This window comes from Pristiophorus japonicus, chromosome 6 (assembly GCF_044704955.1).
Source record: "Pristiophorus japonicus isolate sPriJap1 chromosome 6, sPriJap1.hap1, whole genome shotgun sequence".
Classification (NCBI taxonomy): domain Eukaryota; kingdom Metazoa; phylum Chordata; class Chondrichthyes; family Pristiophoridae; genus Pristiophorus; species Pristiophorus japonicus.
In genome coordinates, this window is record NC_091982.1 from 262,697,971 (window position 1) to 262,714,248 (window position 16,278).

Below are 16,278 nucleotides of genomic sequence, written 5' to 3' on the forward strand. Positions count from 1 at the left end.
CTAATCAGCTACTCTCCTTTTTCTTACTTGGGAATCCTGGGTGGCAGGTACAGTCCTTGTCCTTTAAAAGTAAGAGCTGCACAACTAATGTTTCACAATGCACTCTAGTTAAAGGAGCGCACAATCTGGGGATCTTACAAGTGGGTGGCTCTATCTTGATGCTCCCTGGCTGTGATGACAAACCAGAATAATTCCTAGCTTTCCTGAAAAATGGGTCCATCACTTGACGAATACCTTGGCTGAAATTACACAGATCTCCCACGGCTACCTGAAATGACCATGTTGTAAAGTTCTCCGACGGAGACCATGAAAACGGCACAGTCTGAAATTCCCCTACGGAGGCCACGACTATGGCGTGAGCTAAAGTTCAGCAATGAGGGGTCTCGAGGGAACCGATTCATCCAGCTGCTGTAGTTAAATGACCACAGAAGGCTGTTGTGCCTCCTTCAGAAAGAGCTAGGAAAGTCTGACATGGGCCACTTGGTAACAGTTGAGTACTTTTATGTGGAACAAAACCGATTCAGGTGGAGCACACCAAACAGCAATGTAATACCAAGAAACAAAGACATAGCTCACCTGGGTTGTGTTTGGGGTAGAGTAGTATTCTGGAGTCTGTGTGGTTATTGCAGGCTGTGGTGCCTTTGTTACACTATTTCTCTACCCCGAGCACTAGGTGTGGCTCATTTTTATAATAGAAAATCATGCCTGGTGATCGACAAGCATTAACCTATACAAGTTGCTTCCCCAAATCTCCTATCTAGAGTGGGCCAATAGAAAGCTACCAATGGTAGAACCGAGGGCAGGCGACGTTCATGTGTCCAAAAGTTATTTCAGTCCAAGTTGTGGGTCTTTGTAGGGCTTCTTTGCCAACCCCCCTATTCTTCTGACAACTGCCAGGCACGTATCCATGTCTGTTCTCAGACATGAGTTTCTGTTAAATCATTGTATTTGCCAAGGCCACGCTTTGCATAAGAACATAAGAAATAGGAACAGGAGTAGGCCATACAACCCCTCGAGCCTGCCCCGCCATTTAACTAGATCATGGCTGATCTGATCATGGAGTCAGCTCCACTTCCCCGCCCGCTCCCCATAACCCCTTATCCCCTTATCGTTTAAGAAACTGTCTATTTCTGTCTTAAATTTATTCAATGTCCCAGCTTCCACAGCTCTCTGAGGCAGCGAATTCCACAGATTTACAACCCTCTGAGAGAAGAAATTTCTCCTCATCTCTGTTTTAAATGGGCGGCCCCTTATTCTAAGATCATGCCCTCTAGTTCTAGTCTCCCCCATCAGTGCAAACTTCCTCTCTGCATCCACCTTGTCAAATCCCCTCATAATCTTATACGTTTCAATAATGTTATGTCTGTAGCTCCACACTGTGGATGCCTGTGTTACTGCAGCTAGTGCTGCTTAATAAAGAGCAGGTCACCTGACCAGCAGGTCAGAAGTTTCCAGAACCTGCAGCCATCTTACAGGTTGAGTGTTGAATGTTCTCTGAAGATATGACATTTGGTGATGAGAATGGGATGTAATCGGGGTACTACAAAGCTGAAATTTTTGGTGGTAAAGGATTCAGATAGAGAGGCTTTGAGAGCTTCTCTGTTTTTGGAAACAGCTACAAATCCGAGGTAAATTATGAGCACACTTGGTTAAACTGCCAGAGTCAAAATGGCTGCCCCTATGGGAGTTATAGGGCATTTGGGGTCATTTCAATGCGACCGTGAAAGTTTCAGAGCGTATGTGGATCGGCTAGAAATGTTTTTCACTGCAAATAATATAATCTAAATTCCCAGTAATGAAGACAATAACCGGGTGGTGTTGGAAACGAAAAAAGCTATATTCTTAACAGAGGCCGAGCCCGAGTTGTATGAAACACTGATAAATTTGCTTGTGCCTGACAAGCCAAAGCATACAATGCTGAAACAGATTCTACAGTCTCGTTCCGTTAGAAATTGCTGAAAGTTATCGTTTCGGAATATAAAATCAGAAGGCCGACGAAGGTATCAGTGAGTACATTGTAGCATTAAAAAAGCTATCTATTCACTGTAACTTTGGAGACTTTCAGAACTGAGCATTGCGAGACCGTTTTGTTTTTGGGATGAAAAATTATATGATCAGAAGAAAGTTATTGACAACGTCTAACTTGACTTTTGATTTAGCTTGTCAGACAGCGAGGTCGATGAGCATGGCCGACCAATATTTCCAAGAATTTCAGACTAATTTCAGTCATCAGACAATCGAGGTGAATCGCCTGCAGGTTCAAAGTAAAAGGCGGTGGGGCCCCAAGGTCTCAGAAACTGGCAATGGGAACAGAGCATTGATGTCTTGCTATCAGTGCCTGGGGCAACACATTGCTCAAAGTTGTCCATATGTGAAGGCAGAGTGTTTCTTCTGCAGGAAAACTGGGCATCTTGCGAAGGCATGCCGACTGAAGGGTAAACCAGCTTTCAAAGCTATGAGTAGAAATCCCCAGAGACTCAATAGCTTGGAAGAACAACAACAGGACGAGGAGATGTTAGAGTTAAACATCACGAGGAGCACGAGGTCAATGGACGGCAATTCGAAAAGTATCATAATCCACATAGATATTGCAGGATTCAAGATAGCTATGGAAATCGACATTGGTGCATCTGTGAGTGTAGAACCGGAATCGCTATACTTCGACAAATTGCAGGATTTCCCATTGGGTAAAGCCAAGATAGAGCTGCGAGGCTACTCAGGAGAGAACATTCTGGTGGTAGGTCGTATCACCGTACCGGTGAAATACAAGGATCAAGTTCAGAGCTTGCCCCTAATAGTAGTGGGAGGAGCCAAGCCTGCCTTACTAGGAAGAAATTGTTGGGATCACTGAAGCTGGATTGGAGTGAGATTTTTTGTGTTGAAATGAGATTTGCGTCAAAGGATGATGCCATCAAGATTATCCGAAGGTGTTCTGCGAAACGGGCAGTCCGATCCAAGGCTTCAAGGCAAGTGTCAGGGTACAGAAGGATGCTAGATCGGTTTACTGCAAGCCACGTTCCATACCATATGCACTCAAGGAGAAAGTTGAGCAAGAACTCAAAAGACTAGAGACTGAGAACATTATTTCTAAGATAGATCGATGTAATTGGGCTACACCCATTGTTGTTATACCTAAGTCCAATGGTAAGGTAAGATTGTGTGGTGATTATAAAGTAACCGTAAACCAGGTTCTAGAGGGTAATGTCTCCAATGTATTGCCAAATATAGAAGATTTGTTCACAACACTGACAGGGGGTCAGATTTTCTCAAAGTTGAATCGTATGAATGCCTACTTACAGCTTGAACTAGAAGCGGAGTCCAAGTCATACTTGACTATAAATACCCATCTAGGCCTATATCAGTTTAATAGGCTACCATTTGCAGTATCTTCCAACCCTGCCATATTCCAAAGGGTAATGAACCAGACTTTGCAAGGTATTGAAGGACTAGTATGTTATTTAGATGACATACTAATTTCAGCACCAAATAGGCAAATTCATAATAACATATTGAATGAAGTCCTCAAACGGCTAGAGAAGCACAGAGTATGAGTGTCTACTCGCAAGTGTGAGTTATTTCAAAACTCAGTGGAGTACTTAGGGTACAGAGTAGACAAAGAGGGTTTACATCCAACCAAGGAAAAACTGGATGCAATCAGAAATGCACCCACTCCCAAAAACATCACTGAACTTCGATCATTTTTGGGTCTTTTGAACTATTATAGGAAGTTCCTACCAAATTTGGCTACAGTATTACATCCACTGAATGAACTATTGAAAAAACAGGTCCATTGGAAGTGGTCAAAAGAATGAGATACAGTATTCAAGGAGTGTAAAAGCAACTTGGTAGAGAGCACCATGTTAGTTCACTCTGACGAATCTCAGGAGATCAAGCTAGCATGTGATGCCTCTCCATATGGAGTTATGGCAGTAATCTCTCAGGTATTACGTAGTGGGGAGAAGAGACCAATTGCTTTTGCTTCACGCACTCTCAGTGCCAGTGAGCGTAATTATGTGCAAATCGAAAGGGAAGCTTTGGCATTAATTTTGGGATCAAGAAGTTGCACAAATACTTGTATGGTCGTAAGATTACTCTTGTTACGGACCATAAGCCCCCGACAGCAATCCTCCATCCAAAGTCTCCAGTTCCAACATTAGCTGCAGCCTGAATGCAGAGATGGGCTTTGAGCATATACATATGATATTGAATACAGACGATCAACTGATCACAGTAATGCTGATGCTATGTCTAGATTACCTTCCCCATCACAAGTTACACCCGATAGGGAAGAAGTGTTCTATTTTTCATACATTGATGAACTGCCAGTCACAGCTGAAGAGATTGGTAGAGCAACTAAACTGACCTAGTTATGTCAAAGGTGTATGATTATATTGCAAATGGATGGCCAAATCAGGTAACAGACAAAGATCCTCATCTATTCTTTATTCGTAGGAATGAATTATCAGTCGATAAAGATTGTATCATGTGGGGTGCAAGCATGGTTATACCAAATAAATTCTGGTCCAAATTATTAGGAGACCTCCATGACCAGCACCTGTGCTTGACCAAGAGTTTTGCACGCAGTTACTTATGGTGGCCAGGTCTTGATAAAGATATAGAGTACACCGTAAGTCAGTGTACGACATGTCAATCGGTAAGCAAGCAACCACCACCAGTGCCATTACAGCCATGGAAATGGCCTCCCAGATTGTGGCGAAGGCTACATTGTGATTTTGCTGAGCTAGAAGGACAACAATTGTTCATTGTGATTGATAGCCATTCCAAGTGGGTCGCGGTGCTTTCAATGTGGAAAATAACAAGTAAAACATTAGAAATTTTGTGAAGATTATTTTCTTCATTTGGCCTCCCAGAAGAAATTGTTTCAGATAATTGACCACAATTTCGTTCAGAAGAATTTGCACAGTTCACGAGCAAAAATGATGTGAAACATACCAAGGTTCCACTGTACCATCCTGCTTCGAATGGTGCAGCAGAGCGCACTGTACAACTTGTAAAACGTATACTCATCAAACAAATGTTAGATCCAAATCCAAAGAAATGACAGTTGTCATTGGACCACAAATTGGCTAATTTTCTAATAACGTATCATAATACTCCTCCCACAACTACTGGTAGAACACCAGCAGAGTTGTTTCTCAAACGACAGCCAAAAACCAGATTCTCGTTGTTAAAACTAAACTTAGACCATTCCGTAGAAGCGACACAATTAAGACAGAAAGAGAATCATGATAGATAGAGATAGAGTAAAAGAGAGAAGTGTGAAATTAAGTCAGAAGGTGAGAGTGAAGAACCATCATCAAAATGGTTAAAGTGGTTACCAGGAAGAGTGGTGAACATATGTGGTCCTCGCACATATTTGGTCAAGATGTTTGATAATGGACAGGTTAGGTTTGTTCACATTGATCATATTTTACCCACAGACATGGAAGTGGTTGAGAGTGGGAGTGATTCAATTATTTCTGAGTCGTCAGACAGTTTTGATACACCAATAGCATATCTTACATTCAATATACTGGAAACAAATCCAAGAGGAAGTCAGAACTTGTCTGAGACCAAGTCAGGAAAAGAAACAGTCTGAAGTTAGAGAGAGTTCAAATGGAAATCAAGGGCATCCCTTCGAGGAAACCTTCCTTCAGGATCAGCCTCGAATGAGTTTAAATTCAACACCATATTTGGAAGGTTCTGTTCGAGAGCAAAGGCATCCTCTTAAAAACAGAAAACAAGTGGTTAAGCTTGATTTGCAAATATGGCAAAATAAATCCATATCCTTTGTTATGTATAACCATGCAAGTTATATATGATGATTGTTTGTTATAATAACTTCTTCATTAAGGAGGGAGAAGTGTAATGTCTGTAGCTCCACACTGTGGATGCCTGTGTTACTGCAGCTAGTGCAGTTTAATAAAGAGCAGGTCACCTGACCAGCAGGTCAGAAGATTCTGGAACCTGCAGCCATTTTACAGGTTGTGTGTTGTGTGTTCTCTGAAGATATGACAGATAAGATCACCTCTCATTCTTCTGAACTCCAATGAGTAGAGGCCCAATCTACTGAACCTTTCCTCGTAAGTCAGACCCCTTATCCCCGGAATCAACCTAGTGAAACTTCTCTGAACTGCCTCCAAAGCAAGTCTATCTTTTTGTAAATATGGAAACCAAAACTGCACCCAAAAACCTCACCAAAACCTTGTATAGCTGTAGCAAGACTTCCCTGCTTTTATACTCCATCCCCTTTGCACTAAAGGCCAAGATATCTTTGGCCTTCCTGACCACTTGCTGTCCCTGTATACGATCCTTTTGTGTTTCATGCACAAATACCCCCCAGGTCCCGCTGTACTGCAGCACTTTGCAATCTTTCTCCATTTAAATAATAACTTGCTCTTTGATTTTTTTCTGCCAAAGTGCTTGACCTCACACTTTCCAACATTATACTCCATTTGCCAAATATTTGCCCACACACTTCACTGTCGATGTCCTTTTGCAGATTTTTTGTGTCCTCCTCACACATTGCTTTTCCTCCCAACTTTGTATCGTCAGCAAACTTGGCTACGTTACACTCAGTCCCTTCTTCCAACTCATTAATATAGATTGTAAATAGTTGGGGTCCCAGCACTGATCCCTGTGGCACCCCACTAGTTACTGGTTGCCAACCAGAGAATGAACCATTTATCCTGACTCTCTGTTCTCTGTTAGTTAACCAATCCTCTATCCATGCTAATATATCACCCCCAACCCCATGAATTTTTATCTTGTGCAGCAACCTTTTTTGTGACACCTTGTCAAATGCCTTCTGGAACTCCAAATACACCACATGCACCGCATCTGCATGCTTATCTCTTCCTGGGAACATACAGTTAGTCTTGTTCCCCTGTTGTTTTCACAAGCATCAGAACAGGTTTAAAAAACATATTTTGCTACCAAGCCAAAAGCATAATTCAAACTACCTCAGTGATCATTGATTATAAGTTTCTAGGTTTAATCACATGTTGCTAACTACATAATTTCCTGATTATCATATTGAATAACTAAATTGATTAGTAATATAAAGTAGAGATTTTGAGATGTTTTTTTCAGGGTGGAGGGGATAATTTGAAATGGCTGCCATGAGCCTCAGCCTTCTTTCAATGTGCCGTAAATGTTAAGGGCAGTTATCACCTTCATAACCATAGGTGGAGCAGTGTGAGCAGATGACCATGGCTACAGATCCTCAAGCAGTAGGTTTTTCAATTGCTGTTGCATACCTTTCCAATGCGCATCTTGGTCGGAATCTGCGAGTGTGGGTTTGGAGACAGGCCCGCTGCCAAAATGGCCCTGATTGACAGCGGGTCTGGATCACGCTCTGAACCCACCTTCCTGTTAGTTTCTCAGTTGCCAGGTCTACGCGCGGATCGCAGACCCAACACCAAGTGGCAGGCCACTTCATTAAGGTAGTTTAGTGCTATTTTACAGGATTAAAAGCAGGCACTTAAAATTTTACCCACCTTTTGGCGGGTTTGCCGTCCCTCGGGAAACACGACAGGTACGTTTGTTGGATTCTCAGTTCCTCTCTATTGCTTTGGCCAGTTGACAGCTGCAGAAGTCGTATAAATGCCACCATTTCACAGCTGTTCACTTTCTAATGTCAGAAGATGAAGCCTTCAGGGTTTGGAAGAAACATTTGAACTATAGACAGGTTGGAAGTGTTTGCAGTGAACTCTCTATTCACTGTCTCCACTTTGGCGCAACCTTTCTCATCATTGACAGATCACTTCTGTCATCTCAACCTCACCTGCCGTCTATTCCTGACTACCAGCCCCAACACCAACATCACTAAACACACCAGCATCACCAACAACAACACCAACCTTCTCCTCAAGCAACTGATGTTGCACAGAACACAGGGCATCAGTACCCGCCCACATTGCTACCCAGAGGCCAGGGATGGCCTCACTGTGACTGCACTTACTTCACTTGATGATGTACATACTGGCTGCCACATGATGGGCCAGGTTGGCACCACCCACAACAGCACCATGAAGCATCCCTGCAATGCCCAAGCCAATCCTTGCACACTCATCACCGTTTGTGCAGGCTACCATTATATCGCACCATTCAGTACATCACTAAGTCACTTCCTAAGGTGCAGACAGATCTGTCCAAGAACACAAAGTGTTCAAAATTAAGATTTCAATTTTTGACAACACATTAGCAGAAAGTCTACATGAACATTGGCTAAAACACCCAAGTGCCTACCCTTGCATTTTGTTAGTTGGTATGATTGGACAAGAATGAGGGTGAGTGTGAGGGATGGCTAGAGAGATGGGGAAGTGATAATGTAGATAGAGAGAGAGGAATGGGTGGAGGTACAAGGTTAGTTGGTGTAAGGATGTGCGGGAGTAGGGTAGGGGAGGCAGAGTGATGGGGATGTGATGAGTGGCACAGCAGGATAATGTTGAGTGTGGCTTTGCAGTAACATTTTGTGATCTACTGAGATCATTGAAAGGTTTGTCCCACTACAGCCAGGTCCTCCTGACAACATCCCGGCTTGTGCTCTCCTGTGCAATGTGCAACCAGGCTGCGTTGGTGTCCTGGAGAGGTTGCTTCCATCCATTGGAAGGGAAGAGGACCTCCCTGCGTGCTGTTACTGCCTCCATAAGCGTCTGGAGGGAGTCATGGGAGTACCTGTGTGCAGCTGTGCACCTCTGTCAGGGTTTGCAGCACCTCAATGCTGCAGAACACTGACAAAAGAACTGTCGAATTCAATGGTCCCTTTCAGGAAACCGGCTGATGACACGTCATCAAATGACATCATCAGACCGGCTTCCTGTGTTTTGGCCAGGAGCCCCGCAGGGTGGGCTTAACAAGCCCAATCAATGGAAGATTGGTGTCAGAGAGCGGGCTGGAGCTGGGAGCACATTGCCCACACACCACTGATGCCGCCCGCATCCAACTCACACCCGTTGGCAAAATCGCCGCCCTCCTCGCTAAGGTTCTTATAGTATCTGTATTACCTGTATATTTCTTTAAATTCCACCTGACTCTCCTTTCTTCCTTCCTCTGCTGATTCTCCTCCTCCATGATAATGGCATACAAAAAGCTATGTCAGAGAAAATACAATATCTATTCCCGAGAAGCCCTCACTGTGAGTGGGAGGGTCAAAATCTTTTGATGGTCTCACCCTCCCATAACCACTCAGAAGCAAATCCAAGGCCATGAAGGCAGAATGCCCAAAAAATAACTCCAGTAAAATGTTTCCAGCTGCAGTATTCGTTAGTCAGCAATCACCAGGCTCAATAATCCCTCACCTCCCCTGTCTCAGCTGATCCTGGCAACAGCTGCACCTAAAATCTCTCAATCTAACTTATCCCGAGTGAACTGAGAGCAGAAAACCAGGACATTTGGGGGGTGGGGGTGGGGAGCAGCACTGGCCCTTATTTGCATATATTATAATTGTTAGGAAATTTGTCAGATGATTTTGGAAAGGAAAATTAATGGAAATAGCCACCCATTTTACACTAAGAAAAGCTTACATTTTGGGATCAAGATTTATGAACATCAGCAAGACCCTGACACTGAATTAAAACTTTTGCAATAATGGCGACTTTCTATAAGAAATGCCCATTAGATCAGATGCATAAACCACACTTGTGCTTAAATCACAATATTCTGGATGCTAGCTAGTTTAGAAATAGTTCTTTTATATTTAGAAAATGTATAAGAATGTCTCTGGAGATGAGGCTTGCGGTAGATTTTAAAATACCTTGACAACATCAAAAATGTCAAACCTTGTTCTTAACAGTTCTTAACATGAATGCACTGAGAGAATTGAATGTCATGTGTGGATAATGATCACAAAAGAGTCTAACAGCTATACAAAAGCAAAATATTGCGGATGCTAGAATCTGGAATAAAAACAGAAAATGCTGGAAATCTCGGCAGGTCAGGCAGCATCTGTGGAGAGAGGAAGCAGAGATAATGTTTTGGGTCGATGCCCCATCATCAGAACTGGAGAGTGTTCAGAAAGAACGGATTCTTAACAAGCACTGAAAGGGGGAGGAGAGGAAAGAACAAAAGGGAAGGTCTGTGATAGGGTGGAAGGCAGGAGAGATTAGAGAGACAAAAGGGATGATGGGCCGAATTCAAATAGTAATGACAGGACTTAGAAACACAAGATAGGGTCTGAATGATGGAATAATGATCAACTGCCATTAGAGACAAGGAGAAAAATAGAAAGAAAGAAACAGGCTCTGAGGGGGGCTGAGGGGGGGGGGGGGGGAAGGGAGCCAAGGATTGGTAGCAGTCATGCTCTGAAATGTTTATCTCAGAATGTTTTTTATCTCAGTCTATAGCAACTGTTGGTAACTTTGTTTGAACAGAATAACATCACATGATTTATAGGACAGCATTTTAAACAAGCTTACTGAATTATACTATTCAGTGCGTGTGTCTTTAAGCTGTGTGTTAGTCCCTACACTGTATTTTATATTTTATATAATGAGTGCTATCTTTCTAGTAAATATTGCTCAATAGATCCATAATAAATACTGAGTATTTTATTCTGGATATAATATAGTGTGACTTACTCTCCTTATATGGCTTATACTCTCAACTGTATATTTTTCAAACAATGCGGCTGTAAAAAGGCCATAAAAAGGCACAGAATGCGAATAGACCAATTTGAGCCTTTGAATCTGTTCCTTCCAACAGACCAGGTGGATGCAGTGCTCTGGGTTCTCTCCCACTTACCTTATATTCCGAGGAAGATAAATAACTACAAGTACATTTTCTGAGATAAAAGTGTAAAATTCCTCCCAACATACCCAACAAATGTAATCGAGTGAAAGTTATCAATCTACATTATAATGGGGGATGATTCCTTCTATTCACAACTTTTTTTTAACAAAATTGTAAATATGTTTCTGATGTTGGTAGAGAAGTTAGCAAAGGAAATCTGCAACCCTTTATAGGTTATCAATCCCAATTTTAGCCTTGTGATAATACAACACTATTTTACCCAATAACCTGGTTACTTTCATGCAATAAAAACAGAAAATGCTGAAAATCTCAGCAGCTCAGGCAGCATCTGCGGAGAGAAACAGGGTTAACGTTTCAGGTCTGTGACCCTTTGTCAGAACTCACAGGTCACAGACCTGAAACGTTAAGTCTGTTTCTCTTCACAGATGCTGCTTGACCTGCTGAGTATTTCCAGCATTTTCTGTTTTTATTTCAGATTCCAGCTTCCGCAGTATTCTGCTTTTGCACGTTCATGCAATGTTCACCTTCCCAATACTGTTGATAAAGTTCGCAAATTAAAGGAATAAACTGTGAACAGTAGGCCACTGAGAATTTCAGAAACACCGAGGACCTCAAGGTTTCGTCCAATCGTGCACTCTAAAAACTACTTTTCTTTCAAAATCTTGTCTCCAGTTCCGATCAATCAAAGACACAGATACATCAAGCTGCCACATTGCTCTCAATCAGAGATGGCCATTACAAAGCAGTAGCAGCAGCACATCTACTTCTCCTTAAGAAAGTAACTTCAGTCAATATCCCAGCGACTATACAAATATTGCAAAATACACTAGAATGAGTTAGAAGCAGTAATTCCATATTGGGGTTTAGGTGATACTTATAATTTGCTCAGGCTTTGCTCTTACTGATTACGGTAGCACGTGAATGTGACATTGGAATTACAGTTACTCTGGTGACTCACTTTTGTGTACAATTATTCGATATATTATGTCGTTTGTGTAGACGATAGAATGCTGCTTAACCGTGGTTTGATTGATGACAGCAGGGAGCAGTCGGATGAAATGTGTATTGCTGGCACTATTACTAATGAGGATTCAGGATCTTGTTTAACATGAGTTAGTAGCGAAGCATTAATAGGCAGTCACGTATTTAGTTTAATTCAGAATAAAGGAAAACAAAAGTATTTACATCTATCGAATACCAATTGACAAAAGAATTAAAAGGAAAGCTCAACAAGAAACAGCTACGTACCCTGGTACAGAGAGCAGGTTATTGCGATCCATCACTTGCTGAATTACTGAAAATGCACTGACTCCAGCTGTAGTCTCTCACCAGAGAAACAAACACAGTAAAACATAGAAAAATCCGTAATGGTGATTATGCTTCCCACCTCAATTTATTTCAGGGTCACATTGGCAATGGAAAAATTTCCTCTCCGAAGCTCTAAACCACACTAGTTTATACTTAGCTCTGCACAGCCGGCAGCAGTAACACTCTCTTTAAGCAACAGCGAGTAAAATGATTGCATGTGACAGTGCTTGAGCATCCTACACAGAGAACACGCTGCACTCAAGCATGGGACTGAAACCCCACAACCTTCTACAGCAGACTGCAGGAGCACTGGTGCTCAGCTGACGTACATATCATGTCCTTGTATATGTTAAATAGGGCATCGCATTCCTTGTGATTAACCCTTCTACCATGAAATGGATTTCACAACTAAATGAGGCAAAATCCCAGCAAGCAAATTTTAAAAAAACACAATTAAAATTTGAGAGGCAGTCTTACCATTACGACCCCTCCAAAAAGAGCCTGTCATCACAGCAGCCCTTTTAAAGGGACAACTTCACCTTCAAAGCTCCTGTTAAAGGGAGCAGAGCATTGCAGCTGCCATAGGAAGCTCAGCAACATAAACAGTATGTACACACTACATCGCATCGTCATTCTATGACCAGACTCCCTCTTTTTATGATATTTGCTTCAAGCCGCATCCTGAAATACAGCAGGTAGCCAGCCTTTTCCTGAGCCTATACCATTGCCATTTTGAAACCAAGTATCAGGAGTGGCTAAGCATGACATGCCACCACCCACCCCCTTTTCAAAGTTGACTTAAAGAAAAGAAAAAGACTTGCATTTGTATAGCACCTTGCATGACCTCAGGACATCCCAAAGCACTTTACAGCCAATGAACTAATTTTGAAATGTAGTCACTGTTGTACTGTAGGAAATGCGGCAGACAAATTGTGCACAGCAAGGTCCCACAACAGCAATGTGATAACGACCAGAACATCTGTGTGTAGGTTGAGGGATAAATATTGGCCAGGACACCGGGGGAACACACCTGCTCTTCTTTGAAATAGTAGCATGTGATCTTAAATACTGAGAGAGCAGATGGGGCCTCGTTTAAATGTTTCATCCAAAGGACGGCCGGCACCTCTGATAGTGCAATAATCCCTCAGTATTGCACTGAAGTTTGAACTGAGATTTCATACTTAAGTCCCTGGAGTGGGACTTGAACCCACGAGCTTCTGACTCAGAGGCGAGAGTGCTACCACTTAGCATTTCTGTAGGCAATTGAATAAACTTTGATTGACTGTATTCTATGACACAGTGGATTCTGCATTTATCCTCCACTCATCAGGGGACTATAGACCTCCCTTAAAGAGAGAAGTTCACCATCAGAGCAATTTGAAAGACCAAGGGCGTGAATTTCAGCAACGGTTCTTTTGCTCGTCCTCTATAACTTCAGCAAAATTCCTGGAGAAACAATAAATGCTGCTTATACTATTTTACCAGGGTTTTTCCGATTCTTCCACCAAAGTTATGCTAGACGAGTGGGATAACCCCTATGGAAATTCACCACCCAACTATCACAAATGACAAGGATTGAATTAAAAATCCTTTCTTCTGTTTGTGTTTACTCATTTGTTTTTCAAACAGTTGATGCTGGTTATCAGATTATCTTGAACCTGACAATGTAAGCCAAATTAATTATCCTACATTTTAACTGAAATGATTACAATATATTTATATAATTGTAGCAGCTTACCAAACCATTCCAATTGATAGGGTCACTGCTACACTTTGAGTTCGGCTAATTCATATTTAATCCATCAACTGAAACATTAGCCACAAAGTAATAGGAGCCAACTCAATGCAGAAACACTATAACATATTATAAATTAATCCAAGAGCACAGGGTAATTACTGATAGTGCAATTCTGTAATTACTTGTACTCTGACAACTTGTACTGTGACTTTTCTGAAAGACTGGGTTTGCTGGAAAATCTAAAAATATTTTGAGGGGTGTGTTGTTAATTTCAATGTACATGTTTACTATTTTATTTAGAATTTTGTGTATGCTAGTTAACATAAATGTGTTTTCCTTGAGTTGCCATTTCATTATGTATGCTTGGCTGTGCCAGGTCACAGTACTGCAATACTTCACTAGTTGAAGTTTTGGAATGAAGGTGAGGACCAAGTATTTGAGTCACTCATGAACTGCTTCATTTCTCCCCAATGTTTAGAAAGAACAGATTTTAAATTTGCATCTCATTTAAGACTCGTTGCTCTGAACGTTGCTGCATTTCTATGAGATGTATGGCCTACAGCCATGGTGCAGTAATCTGTAATCAGTTTATGTGGCGTAATCTGCTGTACCTGGCCAAACACTGTTCGCCTGTCCCTCAGGGGATAGTAATTCCTTCTGTTGGCTGTTGCAAGACCCCTAGTGCAGAAGCTGTCTGTTATAATCAGCCCGGGTACTCCAGCAGAAGGTGTGTGCACCCTCAGGCCAAACCTGTCAAGCTGCTTTGTAGTACAGAGAAATTTTAAAATTTGTATCTTGTGTTTGAGATGCAATCTTTGACGTGTACCTTGTTCATATATTAAGCACACAGTTGCATCTCGCACATTTGCTTTGACCATCCATGAAAAATGCACAGTATTTTATTACATCTCAAAATATGGTAAATGGCTTCAAATAACTTGAAGGCTGGTCTCCTATTGGCAGATGGAAAAGCCTCCTGGACATAATTTGAATTTTTGCAGAGAAAGAAAGTCAAACTAGCATTTTCTACTATATCATCCATTGTGATGAAACTGAACATTTCATCAGTAGAGAATTAACACATACACTCAGCAGTCAGTTTGATATATTTCGATTTACCGTCCTAACTGCCAGGCATAAACGAGTTGACATACGCAAACTGTGAGGAAGAATGCAGGAGACTGCTGGAGATTATAGGCAGGTTAGGAGAGTAGGCAGAGATATTACAAATGAGGGCAATGTGGATAAATATGAAGTAGTACCTTTGGGAAAAAGAATAAAGAATGGAAATACAAGGTAACATTCTCTACAGATCAGAGAAGCAAGAAGATCAAGGGGCTCAGGTACAAATGGGATTGCAGATAGTAAAATATATAAAAATGGATAAAAGGTCATGTGCCATGCTGTGCAATTTCCCAAGATGTACTTATTATGAACGCTACTTCCCATTGGGTGCTTTGGATCATACTTATCAGATAATTCTGAGAATTATATTTTTGTCCAGGTACCAAAATCAAATTCCTACCATTCAGTTCTTTGACAAATTTGCTGGAGTTCTTTGAGGATGTAATGAGCAGAGTGGATAAGGGGGAACCAGTGGATGTGGTGTATTTGGATTTCCAGAAGGCATTCGATAATGTGCCACATAAGAGGTTACTGCACAAGATAGAAGCTCACAGTGTTGGGGGTAATATATTAGCATGGATAGATTGGAAAACAGAGAGTTGGGATGAATGGGTAATTTTCCGAGTGGCTAGTGGGGTGCCACAGGGATCACTGCTGGGTCCTCAACTATTTACAATCTATATTAATGACTTGGATGAAGGGACTGAGTGTAATGTAGCCAAGTTTGCTGATGATACAAAGATGGGTGGGAAAGCAAATTGTGAGGAGGACACAAATAATCTGCAAAGGGATATAGACAGGCTAAGTGAGTGGGCAAAAATTTGGCAGATGGAGTATAATGTGGGAGAATGTGAGGTTATCCACTTTGGCAGAAATAATAGAAAAGCAAATTATAATTTAAATGGAGAAAAATTGCAAGGTGCTGCAGTACAGAGGGACCTGGGGGTCCTTGTGCATGAAGCACAAAAAGTTAGTATGCAGGTACAGCAAGTAATCAGGAAGGCAAATGGAATGTTGGCCTTTATTGCAAGGGGGATAGAATATAAAAGCAGAGAAGTCCTGCTACAACTGCACAGGGTATTGGTGAGACCACACCTGGAGTACTGGGTACAGTTTTGGTCTCCATATTTAAGGAACGATATACTTGCATAGGAGGCTGTTCAGAAAGGGTTCACTAGGTTGATTCCGGAGATGAGCCGGTTGACTTATGAAGGTTGAGTAGGTTGGGCCTATACTCATTGGAGTTCAGAAGAATAAGAGGTGATCTTATTGAAATATAAGTTAATGCGGGGGCTCGACAAGGTGGATGCAGAGAGGATATTTCTACTCATAGGGGAAACTAAAACTAGGGGACA

General features: G+C 41.8%; 1 protein-coding gene across 3 annotated transcripts in view; it reads right to left on the reverse strand.

Moving 5' to 3' along the window:
- Window positions 1-16,278, reverse strand: part of sphkap (SPHK1 interactor, AKAP domain containing) — a 447,045-nt gene that overhangs the window by 277,150 nt on the left and 153,617 nt on the right. For 2 of the 3 annotated variants that reach the window (XM_070883917.1, XM_070883915.1), the window contains exon 1: window positions 12,001-12,293. The exons of the other annotated variant lie outside the window; for it this stretch is intronic. In XM_070883917.1, the coding sequence (XP_070740018.1) occupies window positions 12,001-12,032 (32 nt within the window). In that variant the 5' untranslated portion in view covers window positions 12,033-12,293. Of the gene's footprint in view, window positions 1-12,000; window positions 12,294-16,278 lie in introns of those variants that run through there. 3 annotated transcript variants of the gene reach the window in all.